Below are 21,804 nucleotides of genomic sequence, written 5' to 3' on the forward strand. Positions count from 1 at the left end.
GTAGCAAAAACAGGAAGGCAGATTATTATCTGAATGGCTATAAACTGAGAGAGGGGAATATGCAATGAGACCTGGGTGTTCTCATACACGAGTCGCTGAAGGTAAGCATGCAGGTGCAACAGGCGGTAAAAAAGGCAAATGGTATGTTGGCCTTCATAGCGGGAGGATTCGAGTACAGGAGCATGGATGTCTTGCTGCAATTATACAGAGCCCTGCTGAGGCCGCACCTGGAATATTGTGTGCAGTTTTGGTCTCCTTATCTGAGGAAGGATGTTCTTGCTATAGAGGGAGTACAGAGAAGGTTTACCAGACTGATTCCTGGGATGGCGAGACTGACGTATGAAGAGAGATTGAGTCGGTTAGGATTATATTCGCTGGAGTTCAGAAGAGTGAAGGGGGATCTCATAGAAACCGCTAAAATTCTAACAGGACTTGACAAGGTAGATGCAGGAAGGATGTTCCCGATGGTGGGGGAGTCCAGAACCAGGGGTCATAGTCTAAGGATATGGGGTAAACCTTTCAGGACTGAGATGAGGAGAAATTTCTTCACCCGGAGAGTGGTGAACCTGTGGAATTCGCTACCACAGAAAGCAGTTGAGGCTAAAACATTGTATGTTTTCAAGAAGGAGTTAGATATAGCTCTTGGGTTTAAAAGGATCAAAGGGTATGGGGCGAAAGGGGGAACAGGTTACTGAGTTGGATGATCAGCCATGATCATAATGAATGGCGGAGCAGGCTCGAAGGGCCAAATGGCCTACTCCTATTCCTATTTTCTATGTTTCTATGTAACTCAAGAAAATTACCATCACCAGGGAAGTGGTACTGAGAAAATTTTTGGAACTGCGGGCTGACAAATCCCCGGGTCCTGATGGACATCATTCTAGGGTCTTAAAAGAGGTGGCTAGTGAGATAGATGATGCGTTGGTTTTGATTTTCCAAAATTTCCTAGATTTGGGGAAGGTTCCATTAGATTGGAAAGTAGCCAATGTAACTCCTTTATTCAAAAGAGAGAGGGAGACAGAAAGCAGAAAACTACAGGCCAGTTAACTTAACATCTGTCATAGGGAAAATGTTCGAAGCTATTGTTAAAGATTGAGAAAAAAACAAAGTAATCGGGCACAGTCAACATGGTTTTGTGAAAGGGAAATCATGTTTAACCAATTTATTGGAGTTCTTTGAAGAAGTAACGTGCTGTGGATAAAGGGGAACCGTTAGATGTAATGTATTTAGTTTTCCAGAAGGCATTTGACAAGGTGCCACATCAAAGGTTATTGTGGAAAATAAGAGCTCATTGTGTAGAGGTAGCATTTTGGCAAGGATAGAAGATTGGCTAGCTAATAGGAAACAGATAGTAGGCATAAATGGGGCATTTTCTGGTTGGCAAGATGTAATGAGTGGTGTGCCACAGGGATCAGTGCTGGACCTCAACTTTTTACAATTTATACAGATGCCTTGGATGAAGGGACCGAAGGTATGGTTGCTAAATTTGCTGATGACACAAAGATAGGTAGGAAAGTAAGTTTTGAAGAGGACATAAGGGGGCTACAAAGGGATATAGATAGGTTAAGTAAGTGGACAACAATCTAGCAAATGGAGTATAATGTGGAAAAATGTGAAATTGTCCATTTTGGAAGGAAGAATAAAAAAAAAGCATATGAGAGAAGATTTACTAGACTAATACCCAGAATGGGCGATCTGCCTTATGAGGAAAGGTTGGACAGGCTAGGCTTGTATCCGCTGGAGTTTAGAAGAATAAAAGGTGACTTGATAAGATTCTGAGGGGTCTTGACAGGATGGATGTGGAAAGGAAGCTTTCTCTCGAGGAAGAATCTAGAACTAAGGGTTACTGTTTAAAAATAAGGGGTCGCCCATTTAAGACACAGATAAGGAGAATTTTTTTTTCTCAGGGTTGTGAGTCTTTGGAACTCTCTTCCTCAAAAGGCAGTGGAAGCAGAGTCTTTGAATATTTTTAAGGCAGGGGTAGATAGATTTTTGATAAGCAAGGGGGTGAAATGTTATTGAGGGTAGGCAGGAATGTGGAGTTGAGGTTACAATCTGATCAGCCATGATCTTATTGAATGGAGGAGCAGGCTCGAGTGGCCGAGAGGCCTACTCCTGCTCCTAATTCGTATGTTTGTATGTTTGCTCCACTCCTTCGCAGATTCTCCTAACAGCTGCAGCTGCCACCCAGACCAGATGATCTTGATATCCCTGGGACTGACAAGCTGTCTCTCAGGTCTCAACTGGCACCTAAGGTTCATCAGTAACAAGCAAATGAGGCTGCCGCCATAGTCCTGTATTCTCTTCATTGGCACATGCATTTTTAGGCCTCTTGTCAACCCAATGGAAAATTCAGTGTGTAATGTGGTAATGAGTGATACAGGTCATGAAGGGTTGAGTTGAACTAGATGATTTCAACTAGAGTAGTCGGGGAGACACTACAATTGGCCTCTGTGTCCTCAAGCTGGGAAAAAATAAAATCTGGATAGGTGGGATAAAGAAACAAAATTAGAGTAAAAGTTGTGTCCATTGTGTATAATAATGCCAGGTTAGAATTTTTTACCTGTAATTTCACCTACTTTCAAGTAGAAAACAAGACCGTCACACCATCCCCTCTCCACTGGCACAAAAGAAAGCAAAATTGAAACTAGAAGTAAAGACTCAATGAAGCACCAACATGTTGCACCATTAAATTTTAACTAGCCATGAATTTTCACACTAACCCCTTTTTGCTTAGTATTTGCCATCTCAATTTATTTAGTACAGGTATGCAAGACTTGAAGTACCATCTCAGTTTGGTGGCATATCATGTGATTCTTTTGACAGAGAAGAGAAACCCTGCACAGGTACCTGCAGAACCAAGAGTTTGTGTGAGGGTTACGTATGTGCTGATACAGGTAACGAACGTCTTCAGTAAAACGTAGTGTAACCATTGTGATAGAACTGAAACTTCACTTATAATTATATTTATTAGCAAAGAATAAGGTTTTTAATGTAAATCTTCAGGGTGCTAAACAAAATTATCCCCAAAAATTATTGTGTGCTGATCGGAGTTAACCATGGGTCACGAGAATCTTTTGGAAGTATCCTTGCTTGCTGAAATACACCCAAGTTTTCTGTTTTTAATCTATGGCCAAAACGTGGAAGTCTGCTCCTGTACAGTGGGCTAACCAATGAAAATAAAACAGTAATAAATCCTCTAGAACTGACTGTAGCCGGCAGTTCGGAATCAATTAAGTGCAGAATAGCAGTGTGGAGTCAAAGTTAGCTGATTGCTCGTTAAATTACCATGGTTTCAACATTGGTGAGTGAGAAATACCAATTTGACAGACCAGGAGCTGCAAATCCTCTGCAAGGACATGGAGAAAAGTCTCAAAATCCATTCGCTGCAACCCTCTTTAATGTTTCAAACGTTTTGAATTTGCTTTTGGGTGGTGAATGACATTGCCAAGGTAATATTTATTGCCCATTACTAGTTGCCCTGTGAGCATCAAGAGCCATTCACGTAGTGTGGGATTGAAGTCACATGTAGGCCAGATCAGATAGGGATAACAAGTTCCTTCACCAGAGGACATTAGTGATCCAGTTGGGTTTTTACAACAATCTGAAGGTAGGATAGCCAAATTTGCATGCAAGTTTCCAAACTTGATTTTACCAATGGTCTATCTAGGTTAGAATAACTTCTTTTGATTTACAACCAAATTCTCTTAGTTCTTTCCCAGTACTTGACTAGCCTTGTTGAAAGCAGCTTTAGATTGACTGGATATATTTAATAACCGCATCAAAATCATTTTTTATTTTTGTGAATGGACAAAACAATGTGAAGTTTTGTTATAATTTCCTCCACTCTGTGCTAACGTGATTTATTAATTTTTGTGCTTAAAAATGAACTCAATTAGGCCAAACCGACCCAGAAGAAATATTAGTTGTGTTGTCCCCTTTTTAAGGGGAGACATTTGATTGAATCCCAGTGGGGCTCACTTTACCAGGACTCAAATTCCCATTGGCCCACTTAAAACTAATATTACCTCCTCCAATGTGTATGCCAGTTTAATAGGATTGTGCCATTCCCATTCTATTCTAAGTTCAATTCTAGTATAAGAGGACTTTTAAAATCTTCTGAAGTTTAGGTTCCTATATTTTAGATACAGCAGTGGTGCTGCTCCAGATACAGAAAACCATGTAATCTAATTACTCAAATTGGAAGCAACAGGTTAAAACTAAAATTATCTTGTAGCTTTGCACTGAAATACATATTTTGTGGGGGTTTTTAAGGTCGATGCATTCCTCGCAGACTCATGTGTAATGAAGATGATGATTGTGGAGATCAATCTGATGAGAAACAATGCAGGAGAGTTAGCAACGCATGTTCCAGGGAAACCGAACAGTATTGGGCTGTGCAGCATATTGGAAGTGGGTATGTATCCTATGGCAAGTCTAGATCTGTCAGGCATTTCAATACAGCACTATAAATGTGTACACTATTGATCATAGATCAGCGGTACTCATAATAAAATCCACAAGCGATCCGAAAAGGCAGGTGGGACCTTGGTTCAATGTCTCATCCAAAGAACAGCACCTCCAACAGTGCAGCACCCCTTCAGTACTACACTGAGGTGAGATAAATGAGGAAGTAAGGTTAGATGATACAAAGCAAGGTTTTAAATGGTTGCAGATCTTAGAAGGAAGAAATGATTGATGGTGTTAGAAAAAATGCACGGTTTTGAAGTTCTGGGAAAGAATGAGTTAGAATCAAGGACTGCGTGATGAATCATGATCCAACACAGTGGTAGATGATGCAGAAGTGATAAAGAAAATCTAGGGCAATATATTTGGAGCATAGGATGAATGAGAGAGGAAACAAGAGCAGAATATCAATAAGATAAAGAAAAGTCTACCAACGGTGTGAATTAGTGAATGTAATTTGTGCTTTAATTACCCATTTTTATACATTTACAGATACAACATTTTAACTGAAACTCTAGAGGGAACTGTTCTAGACAACAGATATTATGGAGGTAGCTGTACACCATATTATATGAATAATGTAAGATTCAGAAAACCGTACAACTTAGAATTCTACAGCCCTGAGGTAAATATACACTGTGAGGACAATCTGTATTCTTCTTTTTAATTGTACAAATATTTTTACTACAGATTCTGTATGTGCTTATTTAATTTTTTAAAAAACTTTGTTGAGTTTGGTAAATAAAAGCAACAACTTGCATTTATATAACTCGTTTAACATAGTAAAATATCCCAAAGCACTTCACAGGACACTAAGCCACGTAAGAAGATATTAAAACGCGGAACTGTAAGAGGTTCCGTTCCTGTACCCCCTTACAACTGTTCTTGGACTTTAGGAATTACAAGAACAAAATTGTATATGATACAGGGTTTGGCATAACCACGAATTGTCGTATTATTGAATCCAATAATATCCCTAATACAGACACCTCTATGGTTAGTTGAAACAGAAATAAAACAAAACTGTCCTCAGTACAAAACCTCCAACAGTAACTTAAAATTGATACCCCAATTCCCAGCTGAACCCTTCAGCTATTTGACCACTGTTCCCAGTTACCCAAAACAAAGTCACTATGTCTTGGCTCAGACTTACAAATTTCAGGCAAAAACACTATGCTTTTGACCCAAAACCCTCAGATCAAGATCACTACGATTTGGCTGAACTACAAATACGGACAAAACACTACGCTTTGTCCCAAACCCTCAGACCAATATCACTACCAATTGGTTGAAAACACTGACAATCACCCACACGACCGGTCAGTTCCGGTGTAGATTGTAGGTCCTGAGTCAAGATGACCCACTTTGACCCTTCTTCTGACTGCAGGCCCCACAGTACAAACCCCTTCAAGATTTGACTGAAAAACTTACAATCACCCACACAGCTGGTCATTACCAATGTTAATTGTAGGCCTGGACCTGAGATGACCTGTCCCTGTCCTTCTTCGCATTACTGCAGCACAGTCACTCCGACATGTCTACTTTTTATAAGAAGCTGACTCAGGACTTCTAAGACACATGTTCTATTGTTCATGCTGTGCTGTATCCAGCAGGTAAACATCTTTAGTTTCACACCTAGCCCAGGTGGATCTGATCAGCTCATACTGGGAGAAATAACGTCGAAGAAATAACTCAAACAAATCTTCAGACCAATCTGATTAGTGCAACAATACAGTCCTTCCATGGCAGAAATAACCCAGACAAATCTTCAAACTCTCATGTTGTTTAAAACAACATCTTCTGCTGTTTGAGGCAAAACAATAACCACCTGGCTCTGAAGTTGCTGGAAGGCGTGAACGTATCATCTCTCTCCTCGAGAGGGATCAATCACAGTTATAATAGCCAGATTCCATTGTCTATCATATCAATGGCATGTCCCTTGTACCATTGTGCAGGGTAATCAGCTTGGCCTTTTGTATTGTAATGCAAACATGGGATCAAAGCATGTCTGTGTGTCTGAATTTTATAATCCATAAATTTTCCCAGTTGGAGGGGATTCCAATCCTACAGAAGAATTAAGTTTTAAGGAACATCTTAAAGGAAAAGAAAAAGGTAGAGAGGTGGAGAGGCTTATGGAGGGAATTCCAGAGCCAAGAGCCCATGGCCACCAATGGAGCAATTAAAATTGGGGATGAGCAACAGGCCAGAATTGGAGCAGCACTGAGGTTTTGGAGGGTTTTAGGGCTGGAGGTGGTTAAAGAGATAAAGAGGGGTAAAGCCATGGAAGGATTTGAAAACAAGGATAAGAATTTTAAAATTGAAGTGTTGCTGGACCAGGAGTCAATATAGGTCAGTGAACTGAGGGGTGATGGATGAATAGGACTTGGTGCAAGTTAGAATATGGGCAGCAGAGTTTTTGATGAATTCAAGTTTAAAGAGGATGGAAGATGGGAGGTCAGCCAGGAGAGAGTAGCACCCAATTCAAACGAGCATGGATCTATATGTAGCACAAAATTACCCAAATTTGTTAATCACACTTGGAGAGGCCCCAAGAGTGGCTGTTGTACAAAGTAGACAAGTTATACCAGTGCGGTAAGGGGTGATCTTCTGAGGCTACTGATAATTGTGAAATCCCAGATATACTTGAGGTGAGCTTCAAAACACAAGGGACAAAATGTTACTTCTGTGGTGCTCTGGTTAAATATGGCATATGGATTGTATTTGTTCCTGATTAACAACAAAACTATTGTCACAAGTTCATATGTTTTACAATCACCAGGGAAGTGATGCTGAACAAATTGTTGGAGCTGCGGGCTGACAAGACCCCAGGTGCTAATGGACTTCATCCTGGGGTGTTAAAAGAAGTGGCTAGTGAGATAGTTGATGCGTTAGTTTTAATTTTCCAGAATTCCCTAGATTTGGGGAAGATTTCATTAGATTGGAAAATAGCCAAAGTAACTCCTTTGTTCAAAAAGGGAGGGAGACAGAAATCAGGAAACTACAGGCCAGTTAACTTACCATCTGTCTTAGGGAAAATGTTAGAAGCTATTATTAACGACGTTATAGCAGGGCATTAAAAAAAATTCAAGGTAATCAGGCAGGATCAACATGGTTTCGTGAAAGGAAAATCATGTTTAACCAATTTATTGGAGTTCTTTGAGGGAACTTACAAGTGATGTGGATAAAGGGGAACCAGTGGATGTATTGTACTTAGATTTCCAGGAGGCATTTGATAAGGTGCCACATCAAAGGTTATTACAGAAAATAAAAGCTCATTGTGTAGGGGGTAACATTTTGGCATGGATAGTAGATTGGCTAGCGAACAGGAAACAAACAGTAGGCACAAATGGGTCATTTTTCTGGTTGGCAAGATGTAACGAGTGGTGTGCCACAGGGATCAGTGCTGGGGTCTAAACTTTTTACATTTTATATAAATGACTTAGATGAAGGGACCGAAGGTATGGTTGCTAAATTTGCTGATGACACAAAGATAGGTAGGAAAGTAAGTTGTGAAGAGGACATAAGGGGGCTACAAAGGGATATAGATAGATTAAGTGAGTGGGCAAAGACCTGGCAAATGGAGTATAATGTGGGAAAGTGGGAAATTGTCCACTTTGGTAGGAAGAATAAAAAAGAAACTTATTATCTAAAGGATGAGAGTTTGCAGAGCTTGGAGATGCAGAGGGATGTGGGTGTCCTAGTGCATAAATCGCAAAAAGTTAGTTTGTAGGTGCAGCATTAGGAAAGCTAATAGAATGTTATCATTTATTGTGAGGAGAATTGAATACAAAAGTAGGGAGGATATGCTTCAGCTATACAGGGCATTCGTGAGACCACATCTGGAGTACTGTGTACAGTACTGGTCTCCTTATTTAAGGAATAATGTAAATGCATTCGAGGCAGTACAGTGCAGGTTACTAGACTAATACCTGGAATGGGCTGGCTGTCTTTCAAGGAAAGATTGGACAGGCTAGGCTTGTATCCGCTGGAATTTAGAAGAGTAAGAGGCAGCTTGATTGAAACATATAAGATCCTGCGGGGCCTTGACAGGCTGAATGTGGAAAGGATGTTTCCCCATGTGGGAGAATCTAGCACTAGGGGTTACTGTTTAAAAATAAGGGGTTGTCCATTTAAGACAGAGATGAGGAGAAATTTCTTCTCTCAGAGGGTCATGAGTCTTTGGAATTCTCTTCCTCAAAAGGCAATGGAAGCAGAGTCTTTGAATATTTTTAAGGCAGGGGTAGATAGATTCATGATAAGCAAGGGGGTGGAAGGTTATCGGGGGTAGGTGGAAATGTGGAGTAATCAGTTCAGCCATGAACTTATTGAATGGCGGAGCAAGCTCGAAGGGTCGAGTGGCCTACTCCTGCTCTTAATTTGTATATTTGTATGCGTGTATGTAATCTCCATTTTTAATACATGCTGATTTAGAATATAGGAACGTTTGGGATTGAGAAAGAACAAAAGTCTCATCCAGCCAAAAACTACTAAATATACTATCTGTCCTGAATTGATTTTCTTGCCAAATTCCTGTTCAACTCCTTCTTAAAATTATTGATGTTATTTGTGTTAATTGCCTCCCTGGACAGTTCAATCCAAATGTTCATCACCCTCCATGTCATTCATTGTGCCCCCTCATGCTGCTTCATTGCCATTTTCAGGGACATGGGAAACTGTTTCTCAGGGTTCAACTTGTTGATATCCTTAAGGATCTTAAAAAGCTCAGTCTTGGTCTTCTCTTTAGTGTAAACTACTCAAGCTTTTGTAGTCTTCCCTTGTAGCTAAGGTGTCTAATAACAGATATCAGACAGGTAACTCACTGCTGCATCATGAAGTCCCTCCTATAATTTGGTAACCAGCATTGCACACAGTACCCCACGCATTAAACCAATGCTTAGTACCTTAACTTGTGGTCTGTGTTCTATTTGATGCGTTATACAATCTAAGATTCTTTTTGCCTTATTTACCACTGTCATGCTGTGTTCCAAACCTGTAACCTCTACCACCTAGAATGGCAAGGCAGCAGGTGCATGTAAACACCACAAACTCCAGGTTTTCCTACAAGTCACACACCATCCTGACTTGGAAATACATTGCCATTCCCTCTTCGTCACTGGGTCAAAACCTGGAACTCCCTACCTAATACCACATGGACTGCAGCGGCTCACCAGCACCTTCTGAAGGACAGTTAGGAATGGACAATAAATGCTGGCCTTGCTAGCAATGCCCACATCCCATGAAGAAATTAAAAACATTGGTTACAAATGATCTTTCCACCCACACTCCCAAATCCTCTTTCCTATGCAGTATCCTTTAGACTAAAACAATTTACCTTATAGTTCCAGTGTTTATTCTTCTTCCCTAGTCTCATTACTTTGTGCTTGTTGAGCATTTGCCATTTATCAGCCCAACTCCCCAATCAATTAGATCCCTCTGCATAATGTGTAGCATCAGCAAATAAGGCAAAAGGATCTTGGATTGTATAGTGCAAGGAATAGAACACAAATCACAAATGTCTCTTGAGAGTTTGCAATAACCTTTTCCAAAATTGGTGTAATTGGAAAATGTTGACAGTTTTGTCTCTAGTAAAATACATTGATCCTTGGGGCACCTAGCGAATCAATTTATTTATCTCTATTCATTCATGAGATGTGGATGGGAAGACAGCATTTATTGCTCATCCCGAATTGCTTTTGAGAAGGTGATGGTGATCTGCCTTCTTGAACTGCTGAAGTCTGTGTGGTGTAGGTGCATGACCACATCCAATGCAGCTTCATGCATGACAAATCTGTCTCCATTGATGTAACCAGCTATAAGTCCACTTCAACAACTGCCCACCTGACACATGCTTTTCTGTCGTGAGAGCCAACCTCTTGTCTGATATTGTATCAAAAGGCTTGCTGAAGGCTGGATACACTCTGTCCATGGAGTTATCTTTATTCATAAATTCTAAAGTCTCCCTAAAGAATTCTAACAGGTTTATCAAGCAGGATCTTTTTTTGTTGATATCAATTATCACCTCCACCCCTCCACATGCATAAAGCCATCTTGACTTGGTCTAATGACTTTATACTTCTCTGGATGTTTCATAATATTTTTAAGAATAGTCTCCAACATTTTGCCCATGACAAATTTCAGGCTCACTTAATTTCTAGGCTTGTACTTTTGCAATTTTTAAAAATAGCTTTTGTGTTCTCGTCTCTCTAGAATTGGGAAATGGGCCAAACAGTTAATGATTTCCTAAAGATCCCTACCAGAATGTGACTGATTTCATTATCCATTTTATTAAGCATCCTTGTGTGTAGGCCATCCAGTTCTCTTCATTCTCTTCATTCTCTTTCAGTGCCACTCAGTTTAATTTTAACTCCTTGCTGCTTGTGCACTCCTTACATTTCCCTGCCACTTAATGGTGCTGCTCCATTGACACTCCTCCCCACCACTTCACTGCTGATCTTTTCAGTCTTTAAGGTGTTGCTACAGGCCTGATCTAAAAAAGGCAATTATTTGTTGGTTTTTAGGCTCGTCAATTTATTGATATTTTAATTTAAGCACAATTCATTGTGGATATCAATTATCTAATCAATCAATCAGAATTGACTGCAACCAATATGGTGGGTAAGTTGAGTTTAATCAGAATTTAAGATGATTATAACACACTAGTTATACAGCAAAAACATACAACCATGACAAGTAATGAGTGCTGGTCCAGGTCAGGCAGGACAGCTGGCATGTACAAACAGGTCTGTTTTCCCTTCTTGTTTCTTTCATCTTCTTGGTGTCTCATATCCTCTTGACTTCTCAAACTACCCAAGAGTGTTTGACCAAAGTCATCATGGATTCACCCTCCAACACCTACTGCAATGGCTTCCTTCAAAACCTTATCCTTTATGCCTTTTTCAGGGGTGGATCTGGGTGTTATATTAACAGGACTTAATTGTCCTGTAAAATTTCTTCTCAATATAAAGTGTCCAATACTGCATCAAGTTATTTGTTTAAACCATGGGGTAAAAGCCCATCATGTTATCTCCTATCTTCGATGGCCTGCTATAGCATTTGCAAGTACATTCTATCCTTGATGAACCAGGCTTTTTATCATGCTTCCTTATCTCATCCTATGCTGTTTCCCATGATCAGTCTCATAACTCCCTTGAATGCCAACCCCAGTCTTCAAGCTTACTTTCAGGGGCCTTATTGTTTGTAGTTGCCTATTATCAGTTTTTCATGCTCAGAGCTATTCATAAGGCCTATTATTAAGCTGTTCATTCAGTCTAACTGTTATAATTCCTTATGAGATGATTGAACCATGCCATGATTCACTAAAGTAACTTCTCTTTTACTTTCACACACTAATTAATTTGCACATTCCAACACAATCCTAACACAGCTTTGAAGTATGGTTATTTGTTTTAAGTATCTATCCAGTTGCTCCTCCACTATTGCCTAACCATCATCTGACCATGGCCCTTTCTCAAGCTGGCTACACTGTCATCATCTAAGAATAGGCATTCCATCAGTTTGTTTTGAGAGAAACCTAAGCAGTTTTCAGTAAAACAAAACTTACTACACTAACCTATCCCTTTACCTCTTCCAAGCTGACTACTACATATATGTTTATTATAAGCATGTTTCCAATTTCTAACACATTCAAGTCTTCCCCTTTTAATAGTATCCAGTGACTCTTCCCCTACTTCAGAAACTTTCCACCTCTTTTCAGTATTTTAAACTAGAACCCTGCAGCCATAGACACTTACAGCACAGGATGAGGCCATTTGGTCAACCATGCCTGTGCTTGCTGTTTACTGGAGCAATCCAAAACTAATTCTATGGGCATTTACTAGAATGGTTCCAGCGATGAGGAATTACAGATACATGGATAGACTGGAGAAGCTGGGGTTGGTCTGCTTAGACCAGAGAAGTATAAGAGGAGATTTTATAGAGGTGTTTAAAATCATTAAGGGCTTAGATAAAGTAAATAAAGAGAAACTGTTTCAAATGGCTGAAGGATTAATAAGTAGAGGGTACAGATTTAAGTCAATTGCCAAAAGAACCAAAGGTGACATGAAGAAAATCTTTACACAACAAGTGGATAGAATTTGGAATGCACTGCCTGATAGGGTGGTGAATACAGATTCAATAGTAGCCTTCAAAAGGGAATTGGGTAAATACTTAAAAGGCAAAAAAAATTGCAGCAATATGGGGAAAGAGCAGGGGAGTAGGACTAACTGCATTACTCTTCAACAGAGCCAGCACAGACTTGATGGGCTGAATGGCCTTCTTCTGCACTGTACAATTCTATGATTCTATGATAACGCTATGGACTGAAATTTATACTCCCGCCGCCAAAATTGGCAGTTGGTGAAAACTATGGCGGCCCGCCCATGCGGGCCACAGGTCATGGAGCCGCAGCAATCTTCCATGCAACGGCTTATTTAAATAGCCGGGGTGGACTACCCCTCCCAATGACGTGGAGGGGGTGGGCTGTCTGTCCCTGGCAATGTCGTCCACTGCCTGTGTGCAAGCGCTGACACCATTTTCAAAGGGTTTCGAGCCCTACCTATCAATTTCAATATTAAAAAAGACATTGAACGAAAAATTAAAAACATTTATTTTGACCCTGTCCCAACCCCCCCAATAACCATAGAATTATTTACTTGCCCTCTCCCCCCTCAAAACACTTACCTTGTCCACCTGACCTTCCCCCCCACAAGTGCATAAACTTTACATTATAACCCTTCCCACCATCCCCTACACCAATGATATCACTTTGACCCTGCTCCCCCAGCCTGCACTGAGAAACTTACCTCCTGTCCTCTCCACACTAGTGTTCTGCCTCGGTTCCCCAGACAGGGATCCAAAGGTGTGGGAATGCCGACCAGCGGCACAAAGATCGCACCAGTGGGAACGTAAATATAATTAATTAATTCATTTTAATTTATTTAAATATTTAAATGGCGGTCCCGTCAGAGCGGCGGGTGGGGGGGGGATCTCCACGAGGCCTTGCCGCCACTGGCAATATCAGGTTGGGCCCTCCTGGCATCGAGGTGCATGGCAGCCCTCTCCTGGAGGCATTTTCCGGCATCCCCCGCCATGGCCCCTAACGTCTGGAAGTCTGTAAAATTCAACCCTATATCTTCATTTTCTTCAAATATTTATTCAATTTATCCTTAAAATTTGCAATGATGTCTGCCTCAACCAACCCCTGTGGCAAAGTATTTCCAGCTCCAACAGTGTAATGGAGCAGTACTATGACTGCATCAGCAATATGTTCCATGAATGATATGACAAGAATACTAAAGTACACTAGTTAATGAAGGTATCACTACTAATGTCAAGGAAACCGTTAATGTTACAGAGATAGATTTACGTCATGGAGTGAAACTGTTCTGATGCCTCTGGATTTTTATTTCTGTGAAGTAATCAATACATATTTTAATCAAACTCACATAAAAACATTCCTACGCATTGAGAAACTTTTATGCAATATCCTATAAATCGTGGCTGTTACAATCACAAATAAGTTCTAAATTTATCTTTACACACTCATTAAGAATCATAAAAGGAATCTCATTGCAAGAGAGTTGTATGGGACACTTTATGACCAATTATTCAGCTACTTTGACTAGTTGAATATTATTCAAATCATTAATTGGAAGCAATGTATATGTATATATGTTTATGTAATTTTTTGTGCATGAATCATTTCAAAATAGTTCATTTCATAATTTTGTATTCTTTTCATTCCAGACTAAAGGAAGATTTGAACTGTCGTTGAGTGAGCATGAATCATATTCAAATTTTACACACAGCAGATTTGAAGTTAAAAATCGGCAGTTTGGCTTTAGTTTTGGAATCAGCTTCCCAGATGTTTTTGAAATTGGAGTCAGTGCCAATAGTAATAATTTCAAGAAAATGATGCAAAAACTCCTCAAAAACTCTGCATCAGTAAGTATGTGTGAGTGTATATTTAAACTATTAGCAATTTTGGTCATCACAATTTTTCCTTACACCAAATTGATTAAGAAATGAAATTTCAGAAGAAGGATTCGTCTGGCAGCTTAGGAAGCCTATACATGCTCAAGATGGATGATCTTAGGTGGGGTAGCAACAGAAGAACTACAATTGGCTTCACCACATCTGAACTAAAGACCAGAAATATCTTTCTCCTGTTTAATTGCATCCAGTGATGCCTTCCCCCTTCTTCTGGAAAGTACATAAGTACATATGTATGGATGTTGATGAGAACTGGATCAGGCTTAGCTGTAATACTGGCACTCAACCTGCGCGTTGGCACCGGACGCTGTTGCCGGGAATGGTGTGGCCACCTGCTCTACATCATCATGGGCGGCCACTCTACTCCCTCCATTTAAATGAGTCCCTACGCAAAATATCGCAGAGGCTCAGCGACGGCATCTCTGTTCCTGAAGTCGGCCGAGATCAGAGCACACCTCTGCCATAACTTTCAGCCCCATGAGAGAATAACACGGAACAACTCTCACACTGAGGATTAACTTTTTTTATATATTCAATCACAGGATTAGTTTATCACTGGCAAGGCCTGCATTTATTGCCCATCACCAATTATCCATGAGAAGGTGATGGTGAGCCGCTTAAACCGCTGCAGTCATTGTGATGTAGGTACACCCAGAGTGCTGTCAGAGAGGGAGTTCCAGAATTTTGCTCCAGCGCGTATCAAGTAATGGCAATATAGTTCCAAGTCAGGATGGTGTGTGACTTGGAGGGGAACTTGGAGGTGGTGATGTTCCCATGCATCTGCCGCCCTTGTCCTTCAAGGGAGTAAAGGTCGCAGGTTTGAAAGGTGCTATTGAAGAAGCCTTGGCGAATTGCTGCAGTGTATCTTGTAGATGGTGTGCACTGCCACCATATTATGCTGATGGTGGATGGAGTGGATGTTTAAGGTGTAGATGGTGTGTCAATCAAGTGGGTTGCTTTGTCCTGGATGGGTTGGGTGTTGAGTCTTGAGTGTTATTGGAGCTGTACTCATCCAGGCAATTGGAGAGGATCCCATCATACTCCTGACTTTTGTTTTGGAGGAGCAAAGACATTGGGAATTCAGGAGATGAGTCACTCGCCCCAGAATACCCAGCCTCTGACCTGCTCTTGTAGTGACAGTATTTATGTGACTGGTCTGGTTAAGTTTCTGGTCAATAAGATGTCGATGGTGAGGAAATTTGATGATGGTAAAGTCATTGAATCAAGGCATTGTCATTAGACTCTATCTTTTTGGAGATGATTATTGCCTGGCACTTGAGTGGTGGGAATGTTACTTGCCACTTAACAGACCAAGCCTGAATGTTGTTCAGATCTTGCATGTGGCTGCAGACTGCTTCATTATCTGAGGAGTTGTGAATGGAACTTAATACTGTGCAATCATCAGTGAACATTCCAAGTTCTGACCTTATGATGGAGGGAACGTCATTTCTGAAGCAGCTGAAGATGGTTGCGCCTAGGACGCTACTCGGAAGAACTCCTGCAGTGATATCCTGGGGCTGCAATAATTAGCCTCCAATAACCACAACCATCTTCCTTTGTGCTAGGTATGATTCCAGCCAATGGAGAGTTTCCCCCCCGATTCCCATTGACTTCAATTTTACAAGGGCACCTTGATGTCACATTCAGTCAACTGCTACCTTGATGTGAACTGACAAAAAGGATAATGCAGAAAAAGGAGTCCGAGGGGTGCACCATTGAATGAAGGTGCTCTTACCTTCCGGGACTACAGCGGAGCGGACCTGTGGGGAGAACGCCAAGATCGGAGCCTATAAATCGAGCCCGAGGATCGAGGCCCAGTCTCTCACCTTTCGGGAGTGGAGCGTAGAGGAGCGGAGCAGACCTGTGGGAAGAACGCCGAAAGCAGAGCCTATAAATCAAGGCCGAAGATCGAGGCCCAGTCTCTTACCTTTCAGGAGCGGAGCGGACCTGTGGGGAGAACGCCGAGAGCGGAGCCTATAAATCGAGCCCGAGGATTGAGGCCCAGTCTCTTACCTTCCTGGAGCAGAGCGGAGAGGAGCTCTTCCAGCACGCCGGAATTTTGAACAAAAAAGAAAAAAAGCCAACAGCGACGTCAGAGGAGAGCTGCAAGGCCATTGGTTGGTGAGTCACTGCTGTTAGTGCATTTAAATATCTTTAAAAAAGGGGAAAGTTTTTTCTTGTTGAAGAAAAAAACCTCTGGTGATAAGGTGAGTATGACTGAAGTTTTTTTAATTCAGTGCAGCTTATTAAGGACTTTAGATTGGAGTGGGTAGAACAAGGCCCCTAGTGTAATTAGTATTTTTGAATTAAGGGAGTAACTAATTAATCTAAGGGTAACTCATGACAGGAGAGCTCAGCCCCGTGATATGCTCCTCCTGCGCGATGTGGGAAATCAGGGATGCTTCCAGTGTCCCTGATGACCATGTGTGCAGGAAGTGTATCCATCTGCAGCTACTGGCTACCCGCATTACGGAGCTGGAGCTGCAGGTGGATTCACTGTGGAGCATCCATGATGCTGAGGACGTCATGGATAGCACGTTTAGTGAAGTGGTCACACCGCAGGTAATGGCTGCACAGGCAGAAAAGGGATGGGTGACCACCAGACGGAGTAGTAGGCGCAGGCAGGTAGTGCAGGAGTCCGCTGTAGCTATCCCCCTCTCAAACAAATATACCACTTTGGATACTGTTGAGGGGGATGACCTCCCAGGGGAAAGCAGCAACAGCCAAGTTTGTGGCACCACGGAGGGCTCTGCTGAACAGCAGGGGAGGAAAAGGGGTGGAAGAGCTATAATGATAGGGGATTCTATCATAAGAGGTGCAGATAGGTGTTTCTGTGGCCGCAAACGAGACTCCAGGATGGTATGTTGCCTCCCTGATGCTAGGGTCAAGGATGTCTCGGAGTGGCTGCAGGACGTTCTGAAGGGGGAGGGTGAGCAGCCAGAGGTTGTGGTCCATATTGCTATTAGCGACATAGGCAGGAAGAGAGATGAGGTCCTGCAAAGTGAATATAGGGAGGCAGAAGGTTAAAAAGCAGGACCTCTAGGGTTGTAATCTCAGGATTACTCCCTGTGCCATGTGCTAGTGAGGGTAGGATAAGGCAAATGAAGAGCTGGTGGAGGCGGGAGGGCTTCAGCTACTTGGATCATTGGGATCTCTTCTGGTGCAGAGGTGACCTGTACAAGAGGGACGGGTTGCATTTGAACTGGAAGTGGACCAATATCCTTGTGGGGAGGTTTGCTGGTACGACTCGGGTGTGTTTAAAATAGTCTAGCAGGGGGGTGGGACCCAGAGTAGTAGTCTCTCTGATGAGATAGTTAAAGCAAATGTAGAGGTTAAAGCAAGCAAGTCCAGTAGGCAGGCCGGGCAGGGGCAGGACAGGGAGCGTGGAAGGTCTGGTAGGCTAAACTGCATTTACTTTAATGCAGGAAGCCTTACAGGTAAGGCAGATGAACTCAGAGCATGGATCGGTATATGGGATTGTGATATTTATAGCTATTACGGAAACGAGGTTGAGGGATGGGCAGGACTGGCAGCTCAATGTTCCGGGGTACCGATGTTTCTGGCGTGACAGAGGTAGAGGTAAGAGAGGAGGGGGAGTTGCACTATTGATTAGGGAGGACATCACGGCAGTACTTCGAGAGGATATCCCGGGGGGAATGTCCAGCGAGGCCATATGGGTAGAACTTAGAAATAAGAAAGGGGTGATCACTTTGATGGGATTATACTATGAGCCCCCCAATAGTCAGAGGGAATTGGAGGAGCATATATGTAGGGAAATCACAGATAGGTGTAGGAATTATAGGGTTGTAATAGTCGGTGATTTTAACTTCCCTAATATTGACTGGGACTGCCTTAGTGCTAAGGGATCAGATGGGGAAGAATTGGTTAAGTGTGTCCAGGATATTTTTCTGAAGCAGTATGTAGATGGCCCAACTTGAGAAGGGGCTACACTCGACTTCCTCTTAGGAAATGAGGATGGGCAGGTGGTTCATGTGTCAGTGGGGGAGCACTTTGGGACCAGTGACCATAACTCTATTAGCTTCAAGATAGTTATGGAAAAGGATAGGACTGGTCCTCAGGATGAAGTCCTAAATTGGGGGAAGGCTAATTTCGATGGCATCAGACAGGAACTCTCAAAAGTTGAATGGGAGAGGCTGTTTACAGGTAAAGGAACGCCTGGCAAGTGGAAGGCTTTTAAAAGTGAGATAGGAAGAGTTCAGGACCGGCATGTTCCTGTTAGATGGAAGGACAAGGCTGGCAAGTTTAGGGAACCTTGGTTGACGAGGGATATTGAGGGTCTGGTCAGGACAAAGAAGGAGGCAAATGTCAGGTATAGGCAGCTGGGATCAAGCAAGTCCCTCGAGGAATATAGGAGATGGAGGAGTACACTTAAGAAGGAAATTAGGAGGGCGAAAAGGGGCCATGGGATTTCCCTGGCAGATAATATAAAGCAGAATCCTAAAAGATTCTATAAGTATATTAAGAGTAAAAGGATAGCTAGGGAGAGAGTAGGTCCCCTTTAGGTTCAGTGTGGTAATCCATGTGTGGAGCCACGGGATATGGGCGAGGTCTTAAATGAATACTTCTCGTCTGTATTTACCAAGGAAAAGGTCATGAAAGCTAGTGAGTTCAAGGGAGGGAACAGCGATATCCTGCAGCATATCAACATTACAAAGGAGGAGGTGTTGGAGGTTTTGAAGTGCATTAAGATGGATAAATCCCCAGGGCCTGACCAGGTGTATCCTAGGATGCTATGGGAAGCAAGGGAGGAGTTTGCTGGAGCCCTGGCAGAGATTTTTGTTTCATCCTTAGCCACGGGTGAATACCGGAAGACTGGAGGATAGCTAATGTTGTGCCTTTATTTAAGAAGGGCAACAGGGAACTACAGGTCGGTGAGCCTTACATCAGTGGTGGGAAAGTTATCGGTTTTGGATTCTGAGAGACAGGATTTATATGCATTTGGAAAGGTAAAGTCTGATGAGGGATAGTCAGCACGGCTTTGTGCATGGGAAATCATGTCTCACGAATTTGATTGAGTTTTTTGAGGAGGTGACGAAGAGGATTGACGGGGGCAGGGCGATGGATGTTGTCTGCATGGACTTTAGCAAGACCTTTGACAAGGTCCCACATGGTAGACTGGTCCAGAAGGTTCAAACACATGGGATCCAGGGTGAGCTAGAAAATTGGCTTGGTGATAGGAGGCAGAGGGTGGTAGTGGAGGGTTGTTTTTCAGATTGGAGGCCGGTGACCAGTGGTGTGCCGCAGGAATCGGTGCTGGGCCCTCTGTTGTTTGTCATGTATATTAAGGACTTGGATGTGAATGTAGGGGGCATGATTAGTAAGTTTGCAGATGACACCAAAATTGATGGTATAGTGGATAGTGAAGAAGGTTGTCTAAGGTTACAACAGGATATAGATCAACTGGGAAAGTGCGCAAGGGATTGGCAAATGGAATTTAATGCAGACAAGTGCGAAGTGATGCATTTTGGGAAGTTAAACCAGGGCAGGACATATACAGTGAATGGCAGGGCCCTGGGGAGTGTTGTTGAGCAGAGAGACCTTGGGATGCAAGTACATAGTTCCCTGAAAATGGCAACACAGGTAGACAGGGTGGTGAAGAAGGCAATTGGCATGCTTGCCTTCATCAGCTGAGGCATTAAGTACAAGATTTGGGACGTCATGTTACAGTTGTACATAACGTTGGTTCGGCCGCATTTGGAGTACTGTGTGCAGTTCTGGTCGCTGCACTACAGGAAAGATGTGATTAAGCTAGAGAGGGTGCAGAAAAGATTCACAAGTCTGTTTTCCCTGGAGCGAAGGAAGCTGAGAGAGGACATGATAGAGGTATATAAAATTATGAGAGGCATTGATAGGGTAGATAGCCAGAGTCTGTTTCCCATGGTAGGGGTGACTAAAACTCGAGGGTATAGATTTAAGGTGAGAGGGAGGAGGTTTAAAGGGGATTAAAGGGGTAAATTTTTCACACAAAGAATAGTGGGTATCTGGAATGAGCTGCCAGAGGAGGTGGTGGAGGCAGGAACAGTGGCAACATTTAAGAGGCATCTGGACAGGTACTTGAATGAGCAAGGCATAGAGGGATATGGAATTAATGCAGGCAGGTGGGATTAGTATAGATAGGCATTATGGTCGGCATGGACGCAGTGGGCCGAAGGGCCTGTTTCTGTGCTGTGCGAATCTATGACTATGAAAGTGGGTTTCAAACTAATCATCGAGGAACTGCGTGGTTAATATTCCTTTTTCATTCTTTCCTTTGACCATAGATATGGAGCTGAATTTTAATAGCTCGCTGCCGTTCTTGGCGGCCGCTCCATCCCCGGCAACGTCGTCCGGTACCACCGCACAGGCGCTGGTGCCATTTTTAAAGGGCTTCAACCATTTCAGTTTAATTAAAATTTTTAAAGGTCCCGTTGTTTTAAAAATTACAATAACATTTTAATTTAACTTTAAATCCCACCCCCCCCCCCCCAACTGAGTACTCAATAAATAAATTACCCTATCCCCCCAAAAATACATTTTTGCTATTCTGAACATTCGCCCCGAACTTCAGCACCCTTGACCATCAACCCCTTCCTACCATCCCCACAACCAATAGGAATAGTTTTCCCCACTCCCCCCCACCTGCAACCCGCCCACTGTCCTGAAAACTTCACTCCTCCCCACTCCCCACCAGTGTCACATCCCGGATCTCTGAACAAAGATCCGAAGGTGTGGGAGATCCGCCATCGGCCGGAATATCAGTATGGGTCAGCCATCGGGACAAGGTAGGTTAATGTGTAGGTCGGTTTTTGCATGCGTTAACATTTATTTAAATATTAAAATTAAGGCTGTGCCGCCAAGCGGCGGGGGTGAGGACACCCCCGAGGTCTCACTGCTACAGGTAAACTGCGATGGAGCCATCCGGGGTCGAGGCCCGAGGCGAGCCTCTCCCGGACATATTTTCTGGGACCCCCACCACGATGCCAGATGCTGAGGGAGCTGGTAAAATTCAGTCCACAGTGTGCATGCATGTGGGCACAATTTGAATACTTCACTGGTCAAGTTCTTCAATCATTGAATTATTTTGATTCCTTTTCAGAAAAAAAAATTGTTTCATGCACAGTTCTCACTGCAAGTGGCTCGGTTTAAGGTAAAACCCAGAGACCTCATGCTCCACTATGACTTTTTTCAAAGAGTTAAGCAGCTGCCAACTGCGTACAATTATGGAGAATACAGGGAAGTCTTTAAGGACTATGGAACTCATTACATGAGTGAGGGTATACTTGGTGGAACTTATGAATATATTTGGGCAGTTGATGCCAAACAAATGGAGAAAGACGGTATGTCTTT

General features: G+C 42.5%; 1 protein-coding gene across 1 annotated transcript in view; it reads left to right on the forward strand.

Annotated features, from left to right (window-relative positions):
- Nucleotides 1-21,804, forward strand: part of dab1a (DAB adaptor protein 1a) — a 287,520-nt gene that overhangs the window by 245,416 nt on the left and 20,300 nt on the right. Inside the window, exons 20-24 of the mRNA XM_068038058.1 lie at nt 2,762-2,897; nt 4,276-4,417; nt 4,960-5,092; nt 14,212-14,409; nt 21,554-21,794. Coding sequence (XP_067894159.1) covers nt 2,762-2,897; nt 4,276-4,417; nt 4,960-5,092; nt 14,212-14,409; nt 21,554-21,794 — 850 coding nt within the window. The remainder of the gene's footprint in view (nt 1-2,761; nt 2,898-4,275; nt 4,418-4,959; nt 5,093-14,211; nt 14,410-21,553; nt 21,795-21,804) is intronic.

The sequence above is a fragment of the Heterodontus francisci genome, chromosome 8, assembly GCF_036365525.1.
Source record: "Heterodontus francisci isolate sHetFra1 chromosome 8, sHetFra1.hap1, whole genome shotgun sequence".
Lineage (NCBI taxonomy): Eukaryota > Metazoa > Chordata > Chondrichthyes > Heterodontiformes > Heterodontidae > Heterodontus > Heterodontus francisci.